General features: G+C 41.4%; 1 protein-coding gene across 1 annotated transcript in view; it reads right to left on the reverse strand.

The window, feature by feature from the left end:
• The window catches only part of CACNA2D4 (calcium voltage-gated channel auxiliary subunit alpha2delta 4), a 117,370-nt gene that overhangs the window by 70,556 nt on the left and 30,594 nt on the right, over positions 1-16,220 (reverse strand). Inside the window, exons 15-19 of the mRNA XM_077759004.1 lie at positions 15,518-15,598; positions 14,875-14,949; positions 11,515-11,601; positions 10,889-10,960; positions 189-250 (exon numbers count right to left, since the gene is read on the reverse strand). Of these exons, the coding sequence (XP_077615130.1) occupies positions 189-250; positions 10,889-10,960; positions 11,515-11,601; positions 14,875-14,949; positions 15,518-15,598 (377 nt within the window). The remainder of the gene's footprint in view (positions 1-188; positions 251-10,888; positions 10,961-11,514; positions 11,602-14,874; positions 14,950-15,517; positions 15,599-16,220) is intronic.

A 16,220-nucleotide genomic window follows, 5' to 3' on the forward strand; every position in this document is an offset into this window, starting at 1 on the left:
GCAAAGCAGGTCTATACCTCAAGTTTCCTGAAGGCAAGCCTGGGTGTTTTTTTTTTTATGTTATTATAAAATTGCCAACTAAATATGAATAAATTAATTCCCCAGACCTGGAAGTCCTGCCCGGAGTTGTTGGTATTTATGTTCCAGCCACCCCACTTCCCCCTTTCCAAAAAACATGGGTCCCTCACCTGAAAGGTGTGTCACTGATATCTGTGAAAAAGTAGTCATTGGTCAGGAAAAGAACTCTCTTCTGAAAGAGAAAAGAATGTTTGCTGGAGAGACTGACCATGTCACCTACCTCCTCATCTTGGCTTTCATTGCCTGTGTGCCACTTCCTTTACCTCTGACACATTTTCCTGACCACCATGGGCATGCCTCACCTTGTTGACCACCGTTAGCCCCAGCAAGCTGCAGCTTTGGGGCTGACTGATTAAGGGACCAATGTCTACACCCTTGCTGTCCCATAAAGTGGCTACTAGCCATGTGAGGCTATTGTGTGCTTGAAATGTGCAACCGAGGAATGGAAGTTTTAAGTTTTAGCTCAGTTCATATAAATTTAGATAGCCAACATGGCTAGTGGCTACTGTGTTGGACAGTGCAGGTGTGAATAGTGATGCTAGGGTTCATACGGGACCAGCTGGTGCTAAAAAGCTTGTGGAGCTCATTTGTGTATGACCAACCTACAACCTCCCCTTTCTGGAATACAGCTGAGGGAGAGGGGGTACCATTCCCTCCACTAAGCCCTCCCCAGGGGCCATGTCACCCTTTTACAACTTCTTTTTCCTTTCAAAGCTGCCATCTTTTCGGTTTCAGCAGAATTGTGTAAGTTAGGGCATCAGGTAGTGCGGACGGTGGTTCCGGGCCAGGACTGGGCATCAGACAGATCTGGATTTAGGGCCAGCTTGGCCACTTACAAGCCATGTGCTCTTGGGTGAGCTCTTCACTTCAATTCTAAGCTTCAGAATTCTCATTTGTAAATCAGGATTAATAATAGTGCCCCATGTAGAAGGCTACCATGAGGTGGTGAGTGCGTCTTTAATGGATGGGGGTGGGTCCAGGGAAGAGCAAGTTTTCTCTGGGCTCTGAAGTTCTGTGGATTGTCCTGTCCACGACAAGTTTATGCTGTTGGGAAAGTAACATGTTCTTATTCCCTTCTTGTCTTTCTGGCTTTTAGAGTAAGATGTCTGAATGGGGTGCAGTGGAAGTTGGGTGGCAAAAAAGGCTTGTTTCTGCAGGAAACCGCTTTAGATTAAACCAGAATTAACAGTTCTCCACACCAGCCTCATCCCCATGATGCTTCTGCCTTCAGTGCCTCAGTCAGAGCCTCCCTCATAGCGGTGCTGGGACAGTCGGGACCAGCAAGGGCTCTGGTGGCCTAGGGAGCCCAGTGTTCCAAGATGGGGCTGGCTGGAGTGTCAGAACTGGAAATTACCTTTTATATTTTTGCTTTTTGATTTATTTTTTTTTAAATTTATTTTGAGAGAGACAGAGGCAGTGCAAGTGGCGGAGGGGCAGAGACAGAGGGAGTGATAGAATCCCAAGCATGCCCCATGCTGCCAGTGCAGAGCCCAATGCAGGGCTTTAACTCATGAAACCACGAGATCATGACCTAGGCTGAAACCAAGAGTGGGACCCTTAACTGACTGAGCCACCTAGGTGCCCCTCCTTTTTTGACTTATTAAAGAAAAAGGCAAAATGTACAGATCTTAAGTGTATTCTTCCATTAGTTTTGATAAACGTATATATCCATGTAGTTGCCTCTCCAGTCAAGACAGAGAATGTTTGCATCTTCTAAAATCTCTTTGCCTCATTCCAGCCCATCCCCACACCACCTCTCTAAGGGTGAACTCTGTTCTGAATTCTGTCACCTTACATTGGGTTTGCCTGTTCTTGCAGTGCATACCCTTTTGTGCCTGGCTTCTTTCGCACAACATAACATTTTTAAGATCCACCCGTGTTGTTGCGTGTATCAGCAGTGTGTTTCCTTCTGTTGCCAAGTAGCGCTCGTGTGTGGGTATGCCAGCTTGCCTTTACACTCACCTACTGTTGGGCATCCGGGGTATTTCCAGTGTGGGGCCATAATGAGCAGCTTTAGCTGCTCCAAATATTACTGACCAAGTCTTTTTTGTGGACATGTTTTTATTTTGCTTGATAAATACCGAGGAATGGAATTTCTGGGTGATATGCTCAAAGTGTTTCCTTCATAAGAAAAAAACCTGCCAAACAACATCCCAAAGTTGTTTTTATTATACTTCCACTAGCAATATATGAGTTCCAATTTCTCTACATCTTTGCCAGAATGTGGTGTTATCAGTCCTTTAAATTCTAGCAGAAGGTATGGAATGGAATCTGATTGCAGCTTTAGTTTGCATTTCCTTGATGACTAAGGATACATAGGGTCTGCGCAAGTATTTTGCCCATTTTTTATTGAGTTGTTAGTCTTTTTGTTAACAATCTGTACGAAATTCTTTATGTATTCTGGACACAATCTGGGCCTTGCTTTTTTCATTTTGTTAATGGTGCCTTTTGATGAGCAGAACTTGTTGCTTTTGATGAAGTCTAGTTTATCAAATTTTATTTTATGTTTAGTGTTCTTCATGTTTTATCTAAGAAATCTCTGGATAAGGGTGCCTAGGTGGTTCAGTCAGTCAAGCCTATGTATGACTTTTGGTTTTGGCGTGGGTCATGATCTCAGTTTATGAGACTGAGCCCTACATTGGGCTCTGCGCTGACAGTGTGGAGTCTGCTTGGGATTCTCTCTCTCTCCCTCTCTCTGTCTCTCCCTCTCTCTCTGCCCCTCCCACACTCTCTCTCTTTTTAATGTTTTATTTATTTTTGAGAGAGAGATAGAGACAGCATGAGCAGGGGAGGGTCAGAGAGAGAGGGAGATACAGAATCCGAAGACAGGCTCCAGGCTCTGAGCTAGCTGTCAACACAGAGCCCGACGACGTGGGGCTCAAACCCACAAACCGTGAGATCATGACCTGAGCTGAAGTCGACGCTTAACCAACTGAACCACCCAGGTGCCCCCCCCCACACACCCTCTTGAAGTAAATAAATAAACTTACAACAATAAATCTTTGGATAACTTCAGGTTGTAAAGCTTTTCTCCTATGTTTTCTTAGAGAAGACTAAATTTTCGCTTTTACATTGAGGCTATGACTCATCTCAAATTAATTTTTCTTTAAACATTTTTTAAAAAGTTTATTCATTTATTTTGTGTGTGTGTGTGTGAGAGAGAGAGAGAGCAGGGGAGGAGCACAGAGAGGGAGATAGAATCTTAAGCAGGCTCTGCACTGCCAGAGGGGATGGAACCCATCGCAGTGTTCAAATCCACCAACTGTGAAATCACGGCCCACACAGGCGCTCCTCAAATTAATTTTTTTCTTACGGTGTGAGATATGGCTCACTATTTATTTTCTTCATACTTTATTCAGTAGTTCCAGCTCCATTTGTTAAAAAGACTTTCCTTTCTCCATTGATTTGACAAGGCGTCTTTGTTGAACATCAGTTGACAATACGTGAGTTTATTTCCAGATTCTCTATCCCTTTGTCTATTCCAGGTTTTTGTTGTTGTTGTTGTTGTTGTTGTTAAAGATTGTTTGTTTAGAGAGCACAAGCAGGGGAGGGACAGAGAGAGGAAGGGACTCCCAAGCAGGCTCTATGCTGTCAGTGCAGAGCCCAGTGAGGGGCTCCATCTCATAAACCATGAGATCATGGCCTAAGCTAAGATCAAGAGTCATAGGAGCTTAACTGACTGAGTCACCCAGGTGCTCCTATTTTGTCCATTTTTATGTCAATACCACCCTGCTTGCCTACTATAGCTTTACAGTCAATCTTGAAATCACATAGTATGAAACATCTAAATTTGTTCTTATTTTTCAAGGTCATTTTGGGCATTGTTTATCCTTTACATTTTTGTATAAATTTTAGAATCACCGTCTCCTGTTCACTTCCTATGCTATATCTAGAAGTCTGTTCAAATTTTGATTGGGATTGTATTGGAGTTACTGATCAGTTTGGGAAGAATGGATGGCTTAGCAATATTGACTAATAACCTGCAAACATCATTATATATTTTGATTAATTTAATCTTTTGATATTCTTTCTGCAACATTATGTAGTTTTCAGTGTAGAGGTTATATATGACTTTGTTAAATTTATTCTTAAGTATTTTATGTTGTTTGATGCTACTGAAATTAGAACTTAAAATAATTTATTTCCAATTGTTTGCTGATAAATAATGCAATTGATTTTTATAGTATTGACTTTATGTTCTGTTAACTTGCTAAATTTTATCTGTTAGTTCTAGTAGTTGTTTTGCAGAGTCTTGGAATTTTCTAGTAAACAATCATCTTGTCTATGAATAAAGACAGTTTTACCTCTTACTTTCTAATTTTTGTGCCTTTTATTTTGTTTCCTTGCCTTGTAAGGATATATACTTGCAGGGTCCAGTGCAATGTTGAACAGAGGTGGTGAAAGCAGACATCTTTCCTCTGTTCACACTTTTAGGGAGAAAGTGTTTAATATTCCACCATTTGAAGTTTGCCTTTTCATAGATGCCTTTTACCAGATTGAAGAAGTTTCTTTTTGTTTCCAGTTAAGTTTTGTCAGATGCCTTTTCAGCATCTATTGAGATGACCATATGGCGCTTTTCCCTTATTCTGTTAATGTAATGAATTACATTAATTGACTGACTTTTTTGAATGTCAAAAAAGCCTTACATTCTAGGGATAATTCCACTATGTGTTATCATTGCCATTTATTTTACACTTGGGTACATTATAAGCCCTACAATACAATGTCAAAACTTTTGCTTTAAATAGTTGTTTTTTTGAGCAGTTAAAAAAGTAAAGTCTCATATTAATGCACACATTTACCATTTCCAGTGCTATTCATTTCCTCATATAGATCTGAGTTTCCATCTATGTCATTTTTCTTCAGCCTAAAGAACTTCCTTAAGCACTTCTTATAGGTCAGGTCTGATGGTGATAAACTCTGTTCTCTTTTATAAGAAAATGTCTAAATACACATCTTTATGGAAGGATATTTTCTTCATACGTAGAAATTTGAGTTGAGAGTTTTTTTCCTTTTGGCATGTAAAACATTTTATTGTTTTTGATGAGAGGTCAGCCATAATTCTATTATTGCTTTCTTCTAGCTTCTTTTAAGATTTCCCCATATCTTTGATTTTCAGGAGGTATATTATAGTGAGCCAGATGTGGTTTCTTTTTCTTTCAATCTGCTTGGAGTTTGCTGAAATTTTTATATCTGTTCAGTGATGTTTTTCACCAGATTTAAGATATTTGGGGCATTCTTTTTGCAAATACTTTTGTTCCATTTCTTTTCCTTTCTTCTGGGACTCTAAGGACATAATGCCAGACCATAGGTAACTGAGGGATAATTTTTTTTCAAGTATTTTTTCAAAAATTTCTTTGTTCTTCAAAATGGATAATTTATATTTATCTGTCTTCAAATTTACTGTCTTTTTTTTTTTTCCAACTGCTGATAAGCCCATCCAGTAAAAATTTCATTTCAAGTATTCTACTCATCAGTTTTAGAACTTCCACTTGGTTCTTATGGTGGTTTTACATACTGTGTCAAATTAAATAAGCTGGATCTACTTTTCCAGGTTTACTTCGCATTACAGTTCCAAGTTAGGGCTGGCCAAAAGAGAAGTTTGCATGAGACTTGATTTGTAAGGCAGAAGGGAAGTAGCAGCCATTTTACATGTTAAAGGTAAGTATGGCATATTGAGCCCTTGCAGCTTGCTCCTATCTGTGGTCTTCCCCAATAGAAACTTCCCCAGCTGCCACTGGATCTCCTCCTTCAGCTTCCCTGAGATCTGAGGCTGGTGACTGTATAGGTTCACTTGAAGGGCACTAGCTCTTTCTTGCAGATTGCCATATCCTTGTGATTGGAGGTAGGGAGAGACAGATGTGGGTTTTAATTGTGCTCATGCTTTCTATTTTTCACCTTGGGTTTCAATTTGTTCTTATTTGCTCTTGCATTTCATCCAGCTTCCTTCCAAATTGCTAGGCCTACTGACTTATGATGACTTCAAGCTCACCACTCGATGCAGAGACACCAGCTTTACAGACTTCTTTGCCAGCAACAACAATTTCATAATGTTTAACCCCTGGAGTAAAACCTTATATTCATATCACTTGTCATGGACCAACTTTGATCAAACCCTAACTGTTTCTCTGCTGAGACTCTCCATCTGTTCACTCATTCTGACTATCTTTTCTTTTCATTCCTTGTGCATACATATTATATCTGCTATAAAGTCCTTCTAATCCAACAGCTGGTCATCTCTGGGTCAGTTTCTAAGACTGCTTTTTCTTTTAACTATGTGTTACATTTTCCTTTTTCTTCATGTGCCTGATAATTTTTATGCTCTACTGGCCATTGTAAAGAATAGGTTGGATACACTTTGTCTTACTCTTCAGAGTGCTGATTTTTATTTTAATCAGCAGATAAATAATTAGCTGGTCACCTTGAGCATGTGGAGGCTTGAATTTACATTTTTGTTAGGGTGGGTCTGTTTCAACTTTGTCTTTAGGTCTGGAGTGAATCTCTTGTCTTGAGACATAGTCTTTTCTCCTAAAATATAGCTCTTCTGTGCTTTCAAAGAAAATCCTGAGGTATTTACCAAGCCTCTTCACCTTGGTGTGACTTAGACTCCAAACTATCTTCATTACCATAGGCATCAGTTGAAACCCCTGTTCTGATTTTCAGCTTTTCAACTATTGCTTTCCCCTGGGTACTTAGAGTTTCCCTTGTGTATATGTACTTTAAGGCCAGTCAAGAATTTGAAAGGAGTTTGTCTACCTATGTTAGGGCCAGTGCACCTGTGGATCCCTCATTTCTGGGGTATCTTCCTTCATTTTCAGACACTCTGAGAGCCCAAATTCTCTGTTCACTGATACTTCAAGATGGTGACTATAGCTTTCTGCTTGAGTTATAGTTATTTCATTTATGTAGACTGGGGCATCCCCTTCAGGAAAAAAAAAAACCCACATAAATGTGTATTTTACCCAGTGTAGTTCCCTTGATTCAAGGGTTGAAGCTTCTTCAACCCTCGCTTCTGCCTGCCTTCGATCACTTTTGAATGCCCTTAAATATTTTTTTAAATATTTTGTCCAAATTTATAATTGTGATATGCTGGAGAATTAGCCTATTGCACGCTACTCCCTCATAACTAGAAATACAACTTTTTGATAATATTTTAAGGCTGAGGCAAAAGGAAGAGAGGAGTGGGGCTGTCTCTGAATCCTGTTAACAGAAAGAGAACTGGAGAGGTTTGGTAGATGAGAATAAAGAGGTGTCAGAACAATCTCCCCCTTTAATAGATTGCCTCCCTTTGCTGGAAAAAAAAAAAAGTAAGTGAGTGAGTGAGTGAGTGTGTGTGTAACAGAGAGAGAGAGAATGAGAAAGTGCCACAGAGCTGCCCCCACATCCCCGCCTCTGAATTCAGTACATAGGGATTAGAAGGTACTGGAGGAAATGGGGCAAAGCTGCCTTAACTGCCTATGCCAGTTGCTGGTGTGTGTGTGTGTGTGTGTGTGTGTGTGTGTGTGTGTGTGTGTGTGATGTGCGCATCAGCAGGGCTAACTTGCAAAAACCTGAAGGCTAGTAAAGAACACTGTCTGTCTGTCTTCTTTCCCCGCTGCTATTATTTGTTCTAAACTATCAAACAATATGTAAATGATGAAAAGAGCCCCAGATAAGATGCTCCAGGATACTTTATCTGTTTTTACTTTCTTTTTTTTTCTTTTTTAAAATAAAGTTTTAAATTGAAGTAATGAACTTCCTTCCTTCCCTCCTTTCTTTCTTTTAGAGAGAGAGAGAAAGAGTGTGCAAGTGGGTGGGGGTAGGGAGAGGGAGAGAAAGACTCTTAAGCAGACTCCATGATCAGTGAGGAGCCTGGCACAGGACTTGATCCCATGATCCTGGGATCATGACCTGAGCCAAAACCAAGAAATGGATGCTCAACTGACTAAGCCACTCAGGTGCCCCTGTTTTTCTTTTAAACGTGTCCTAGGATATCTAGCTGGGATACTACTGATGGTTTTGAAATTATGACACTTATTACTGGTTTACATTGGGGAAAACAGCCAGCTATCAAAATGACCAATAGAAGGTCTGCAGGCCAAAGCTGGACTCCTTACAATTTGATATCTTAGATATTGGCCCAGATTGTGTTTTCAATATTTTTGGAATTAAATTCACATTTAAAAATATACATTCTTAGCTGTCTCTTTTAGATGGTACGTGCAACTCTTCAGTTCCCAGCACCACAAAGGCTTATCTCTCTTACTCACATTCCTGAACACAGCCTATCTGACCCCATAGGTTTTGGAGTTTGTGAGCCCTCCTCTAAGTCTTGCTGGGTTGCCATTACTGTCTTATGAATACAACCATACTTACTTGTCTGGTATTTAAGTGAAAAGGTCTAAATTGATCCATCAGAAGTAAGAAAAGATGTAAAATCTCCTAGATAAAACAACAAAACAAGCTACCACCTGCCAGAAGCATGGCTTGAATGAAAGCAGATATTCCCACAATGCTTTAAGAAAGCTTCCCTTGGCCTATATCTGAAAAGTGTTTCTACTGAGGAACAAGTTTGTGAGGTGAGACACACCACTGAGCTACAAGGGCTGGGAGAGACTGGCAGGCGAGAAAACAACAGGACTGTCTGTGACTCTTAAAAAGAGAAGACACATAGGGGAGACAGAGCAATTGGTAGGGAACAAAATGTAGCAACATTGCAGAGCGGCTTCATAATAGATCAGAGCAGCAGGAGGCTGGATAGCACAGTAGCGGCCACATAGCTAAATGTCCTACACATAGAGTGCAGGTGTGACAGCATGGAAGTAAAGAGATAAAAGATTAGAGAGTTGAGTTATGATATAATGAGGTGGAGGGAAAGGAGAAGACAATGAATTTTAAAGATGGAAACAGAATTCTAAAGGGACTCTTGGGGAATCTTTAAGATTGGAGAGTGAGTAGAGAATTCAGGGCCACACCTACCAAAAAAAAGCCTTATACATTAGTGGTTAAGAATGTGGGGTCTAGGGGTGCCTAAGTGGCTCAGTAGGTTAAGTGTCTGACTCTTGAAGTCAGCTCAAGTCACAATCTCAGGGTCGTGGAATTGAGCCCCATATCGGGCTCCAGTCTGAGTGAGGAGCCTGCCTAAGATTCTCTCTCAATCTCTCTCTCTCTCTCTCAAAAAAAAAAAAAAAAAAACAGTTTTATGTGGTCTAGAATCAGAAGTATGTGGGGTTTGCAATTAATCATCTACGTGGATAAGTTTTTAGCTTCTTTGAATTTCCTTATCTATAAAATGGGGATAGGATAGTATGTACTTCATAGGATTGTGAATGTTAAGTGAATACTTACAAAGTGCTTAGTCCAGTTTCTAATAAATGTTAGCTACCACCACCACCACCACCACCACTACTAAGTAGTAGTAGTAGTAGTAGTAGTAGTAAGTCATGGATGCCTATGTGTTATGAAACGTACATCATGTCATGATCATGATAATGATAGATCACCCTACTTCATGTTAAAGCACCCACATGCCAGGAAGCTTTTGTTAAATTGCACATTTAACCTGGGTGGTTTATTAGCAGAAATGAACACATTTCAAAGGGATGGGCAGAAATTTGAGGAGAAGTTCAGACTGTTTGGATCTGGTTAGAACTCTCAGTTGGTGGCTTTGAGAAGTAGGAAGACAGCATGAGAACATTGGGCACTGGGAGGAAAGGATGGAAGACATACTGTACCTACTTTGTAAGTCAGTCTGAATTAGATATAGTATAGCCATACTCCAATCTGTCTGGGAGTTGCTGTCTGCCAAGTGCATGTTAAAATTTTCATTATAGCCACCTGAAACATTTTGGTTGGGCTGGGTTGGGAAGAGCTCCCTCGTGCATGTAAGCAGAAGTCTGTTGGGATAAAGGTGGAGGTACATGGAAGAAACCTTTACTTTTTTGGATGAACAGAAAGAGCTGCTATTGTCCAGTCTGCCTAAAGGAGACTTTCCTCAGCCCAGAGCTTATAAAAAGCAGGCATCTGCCACAGAAATCAGATACTGGTCCCAGTGAAATTCAGTCCATGTGTCTAAGGAGAATGCAATGAATTGCTTTTCCTTTCAATGCTTTCTTGTTTGACTTCCGTGGAGGTTTGTGTTTGTGGAAGAACTTGGGTCTAATTGTTGCAGACAGATGCCTGTGTTCTTTTAGCTGAGGCAGATGGGCAACAAGAGGAGGAGGTGGGGGTGGTTGTGAGGGAGGAGGTGACATTTGTAAATATGTCAAGGGACAATGAAAATTCAGTGAAAATGCAGTGGAACCTTTTAAATGAGAAGATGAAATGATCTTCTATAAATGATGTGTGGAACTGGAGAGACAGGAATGGCATAGTGAGTGTATTGATTCTTGACTATCTGTGGTTACAGTGGATGAAAATCAGCCCTATGGAGTGACAATTATTTTCAACCTCTTCCCATAAAACATGATTTCAAGAGTTGCTAACAATTTATAAAATTAAGTGTCACTTTTCTCCTTTCCATTACAAACAACAAAAGGGCCAAATAGCAGGCAGCATCATGAAGAAAAAAGAGTTGTAAATGCCTTGAGGTAAACCTACTGCTTCTCTTGGTAGTCTCTGAAGAACTGGTAATTTCATGGCCTGATTTTTCTCTGGGGTTGATGCACATTTGGCTATGCTCTCTAGTCAAGCCCCGTAGACTACAGCAAGCACTCAAGACTTAAGCTCTAATTAAGCTAGGTCAAAGTCCCTTATCACCTCCTCAAATCTCAGTCAACTGGGATGCTGCCCTCTGAGACCAGACCCTGGTTCTTTCCTTCAAGCACCTTACCCCTTTGTCCAGTGGAACCTTCACGTCCATAGAGAGAGAACCTGTTTCCCCATTGATCATGGCTGTTCTCAGCTTCAAGAGGAAAGATAATGGTATTAGTTCCCTGGCTCACAATGGAGGGTGGAAGGATTGAGCTTCATTGACCACAATGGAGGCGATCCCTAAGAATAGTTTCAGTTCTTCCCTTTTTCTTTTAAGCAGAATACATAGGAGGGAACATAGACCTGATTCTAGGTTCCATTGAGCTTATAGTTCCAGACATTCACCAAGACAAAGCTTCCAAGTACACTGATGTATGAGAGAATATAGTGTCATATTACTGAGACATAATTTCTTCTGAATAAGCTTCTGACCCCAAAAATCAGAATGAAACATGACTAGAGCTCAGCCTCTGTGGTTTACAGACATGGCTCATTCAGCTTCAGCACTCCCTGAGATTCAGTAAGATAATGCTATGTTGTTATAGTTGGAAGAATTGCCCATTACAGAAATTGCTTCTGGTTTGGGCTTGGAAAACCTCTATGGGGAGGAACAGGGTGGCCTCAGAGCTCACAGCTCTGTAGCTGGCCTGAGTATTGGCCATAGAGCTACAACCGGCTCCTCTTTCTCCTGCTTTCCCCACTCACGGTTTCAGCTCGGTCTTCCCACTCCACTTCAGAGAGATCCACACTGTTGTAGTTAGGTTTGGGTTTCAGTTTCTTCCCATCTCTGTACTGGAATGGGCAAGTCAGGAAGAAAGACATCAGGTTAAAACATAAGACCCTGCTATAAAATCTTAAAGTTATATTCATAAAATCAAATAATCTCAGTGATTCTTTAAGGGTTATCTGGGCCAATCTTCCATCTGATGCAGCATTTCCCTTCCCAACATTTGTGACAGATGGTCTCATGGCCTGTGAGTATTTCCCATGATGAGGAGCTCCCTATTTTTTGAGTCAGCCTGTTGTAGGTTTGGACAGCTCTAATCATTAGAAAGCTCTTCCCCCATACAGAGCTGGAATCTAGCTCCCAGTTACTTTTACCTATTGATCTTATTCTTTCCCTGGAGCTGCACATAATGTTTTTCACCTGACAATTCTTGAGATTTTCGAAGGTGCTTGTTACTCTTGACTTCACTTCTACAAGCTAAACATTCCCAGGTTGCAGATGCCTCAGCTCCCTCTGAATATGCTCTACTTTGTCCATGTCATTCCTAAAATGAAATGCCCAAGATGAAAGTCAATATTTCAGATGGGGTTCTGACCAGTGTAGTGTGGGTGTGACCTGTGTGGACCAAAATATCATATGGCTTTGACTGCTGCCTCTGATTCTACTGGATTTTCAGAACAGCGGCACTGCCCTAATAGCCCAAATCAAGTTCTCAGTCAGTTAAGTGCCCTTGGCCTTTCTCACATGGTGCACTGTTAAACTACATCTTTTCAGTATTATGTTTGAGCATTGAATATTTTGCAGAACTTTCCATGCATCCTAATACATTCATCTTGTTAGTTGCAGCTCATTGTTTAGAAGAATACTGCCTGAATACTAATTTCTTCCCTTAATGTATTATCCATAACTTCCAGACTTGGTGTCATCTGGTTTCTATGTTTTCATCTTATTGATAGAATTCTTCAATGGGACAAAGCCAAGGACAGACAAATTCTGCAGTGCCTAATAAAGACCTCCCTCCAGCTTGACACAGAGCCATTAATCAAGTGTTTGAATGTTGCTGTTTTTTTGGCCCTGACTTCCCTCCTTCCCTGCCTCCCTTTCTCTCTGTTATCAAGACAGATATTGTCAAGGTATCTGCTACTAGGTTGGCAGCACTTCCCAGGTTTAGTTTAATAATAGATCAAAAAAGGAAAGGGGATGGTTTATTATCAGAGTAAATTAAGAATTAATCAGAGGGTCTACTTTTAGCAGAATGAGGCCCCTAAAGATGTTTGAAAGGTTGAAGTCCCTTATCACTGTGTATCTTGCTTCTATCAGTTTTTTCTTTTTTCAAGGAAGTGTCGCCTTATTTCTGGCCTTTCTGGGAGATTTGCACGATCCTTCACTCTTGTCCTTTTCTCCCCACCCATGCTTGGATGGTGCTCCCGTTCCGGGCCTTGGTGATGCTCGTGCTCATGGCAAACAGCACTGCCCTGCCATATTTTATACCAGATCTGTTTCTTTTGAGTAAGATGCAATACTACTCATTCATTTTTATTTTCTAATTCCTGATGATACCTGAAAGATCATCTTTAGCTCCTCTTATTAAAACCATAGTGCCACTTAGTATAACTTGGAGCATGGACAGAAAGATTTCAGGCCAAAAGTATGGCTCTTGATCCTCTTTCAGTTATTACTAGGCAAATCCTCTATTATTTTTATTTTTAACTTAACTATTGTTCTCCTTAATACCTACCACAAACTGATAATGCTTTCCTTAGGAATCTCAATATGGTGGCTTTACATAATGTTTGTTATGTAATAGTGTTCTACGTGGTATTTTTCTCTAATCATTTCATTTGTGTAAGTCTATTTGTGTATACTCTAATTCTTTAATTAGATATAACCTTTTGTTTATAGTATTCTCAGAGCATTATAAGGTCAGACACCCAGTAGGTCCACAATATTAACTGACTGGTTGAAGTTTTATTTTCATCTAGATTATATAGATGGAGACAGATGAGTTTGGGACTAGTGCCCTTCAATTTTACAAGTCAGCTCCATGACTGACATATTTATTTATTTTTCCCAGTGAGTCATCTTGTTGCCACTGGGACTGCCCCCCCTCAAGAACCCATTGGTAGAGAAGTCAGTGACTCATTATGTGTTCAGATGCTTTCCCAATAGAGTCTGAATTGGGAAGACAACATGGCTTCCAGTGTGCCCTGATATCTATTATGAACTACAGTTTGCCTTAAATAGCTCAGTCAGTTGCATTATGGACACTCGGTATCTATCTGAACTGGAATGGAATGAAATGTAGCTTAGACTGATTTCTCCAAGTGGTACCTGGGGTGGATGAGCCCCCTAGTAAGTTCTCACAAAGGTACTCTGCTAGGTATTGTCTTCAGCTGCCATCTCAGTTCAGTGTGAGACTCTAAGGGGAAAGGGCTAAGGTTCCTGTAAGACTTAACTCCCTTCTCTTACTCCCCCAAACAATCACACTGAAAGGTATGGCCATTGTCATCAACAGCAGCCAAGTGCCAGGACCAGAGGCAGCAGGGAGCCCCTAGCCCTGGAGGCAGAACTTTTAGATAAAATGATGCAACGTTTTTGGCCATCAGTTGTTCTGTTGAATGCAAGTGAAAATGCCCCCATGTATCAGGATGGAGGGAGCAAAGAGGGAGGCAGGAGTGTTCAGGAACATATCATCCCAAGAAAAACTCAGGGGAGCCTCAGCTTTACTGCCCCCCACCTCTCATGAGACTCTTCACTTGCCATTTTTATTGTTAACTCAATGTTCACACTCTCTTGAGTGGGATTGGGGGGTCCCTAGAGTTCTGCTGATACCACTGTCAGACTCCAAAAGGAGTGCGGAGCAACTGAAGCAGTGACGGAAACGTAAGTGGCTTGTCCTTCAGGGAAAGCTGCACATTTCATTACATGCTCTCTGGACTGTTCATCAATCAGTCCACCTATTTTTGCTTTGCTTTGCCTGCTAGATTATAAACAATTTGAAGACAGGGACCATGACTTAATTTTTTTTTTTTATTATTGAGACAGAGAGAAACAGAGCATGAGTGGGGGAGGCAGAGAGAGAGGGACACAGAATCTGAAGCAGGTTCCAGGCTCTGAGCTTTCAGCACAGAGCCCCACACAGTGGGGGTTCAAACCCATGAACCGTGAGATCATGACCTGAGCCGAAGTCAGATGCTTAAATGACTGAGCCACCCAGGCGCCCCTCCATTGGGTTCTTAAATGGAGCCCAATGTGTGTTCATTGTTTTAACTGGTTTTATGAACCTTCCCCAAATCCCATATAGTTAAGATCCCAAAACAAATAAGATCTGTACCTACCAAGGGTCGGAGGTCAGGATGAGAGAGAATGTAGCCATTGTTAGTATTCAAAAAGGCATATCCATGCACTCCAAGCTGCCAAAACAACAGGGATTGAGGGACATTAGACGTGTTGTTTGGGCTAGAGAACTGGAGCTGGGCAGGGGTTGGACTATAGGACTGTTAAAGATGGCAGCTCACAGCAGTGAGTTTTTCAAATAAGAATATGACTGAGCCAACACCATGCTTTTAGCCATTAATTTTGAATTCCCTTCTAAGTTTTACTGTTTGTAGCAGCCACAATAATACATATCTTACTCGGCCTCTTCCCCACCACATGCTCTAGGTGCTTTGATGATGTAATCTCATTTGTTCCCCAAACAAGACTGCAGGGCATGGAGGAGCACATTGAAAACTGAGGCACCAGGAAGGGAAAGAACTTGCTGAAGGCCACAGAGCAAGTCAGAGCTGGTGGTGACACAGGGTCCCAGAAATTCAAACCACTGCCGCCAGGCTCAGGGCCTGCACTTCTCTGGGGAGTGGGATGGTGGGGCCCCATCCCAACTCTAGGTTGGCTGCGCTGCCTGCAGAGAGACTCCTGAGCCTGGTAGGGCAACTCCTAGGGAGACTGTAACCCCCACTCAGGCATCTGATCCAGGCTCACCTTGTACCGGGGTGCCAGCTTCATCAGCTCTCTCAGGGCCACATCAGAGCCCACCACACCCAGAAGAATGCCATGGGATCGCTGGAAAGAAAAACACCTGGGTTAGGGGGAGACCTGGCTTCCCTGTGCACAGGGCTGGACTGGACCCTTGGCCTTCCCAGAACCTGGAAGAGGAAGCCACTTCCTTATATGACTCTTCCTCTGCAGTTGGATATTAGGCTGAGCTCTCTGGAATAAAAATATAAACATACCAGAAGAGACCCCAGGAGGAATCTCAGCTGTAAGGAAGATTAATTTACAGTACTAATATTTAAATTGTAGTATTTAAAAGAAATACAAAGTTGAATAAAATATTAATTTTCATAGCAGAGGCTGAGTGTCAGAATCTGAGGGACAATAATCTATGGATGCTCTGAACATACAAGGACTATAAAGAAACATTTTCTGACCAGATGAAGGATGGGAGGCTCTTAAAAGTCCTTCACTAGAGGAATCCTCAAATTAGAGGCTGCCCAAACTGGCAGGCTAAGTGTTGTTCTGCCAGAAGGTTGGCAGGTGACATTTCTAGCGGGACAGTGGCCTCAAGTGCAGAGAAAGAAGACAACCCCAAAATGACAAAGCAGAATCACAAAGTGAGTTTGGGAAGTATGGACCCCATTCCACCTCTCACCCTCACCCCTCTCTCAACCAAGAGATTCTGATA

This window comes from Crocuta crocuta, unplaced genomic scaffold (genome assembly GCF_008692635.1).
Source record: "Crocuta crocuta isolate KB4526 unplaced genomic scaffold, BGI_CrCroc_1.0 scaffold72, whole genome shotgun sequence".
In the NCBI taxonomy this organism is placed as follows: domain Eukaryota; kingdom Metazoa; phylum Chordata; class Mammalia; order Carnivora; family Hyaenidae; genus Crocuta; species Crocuta crocuta.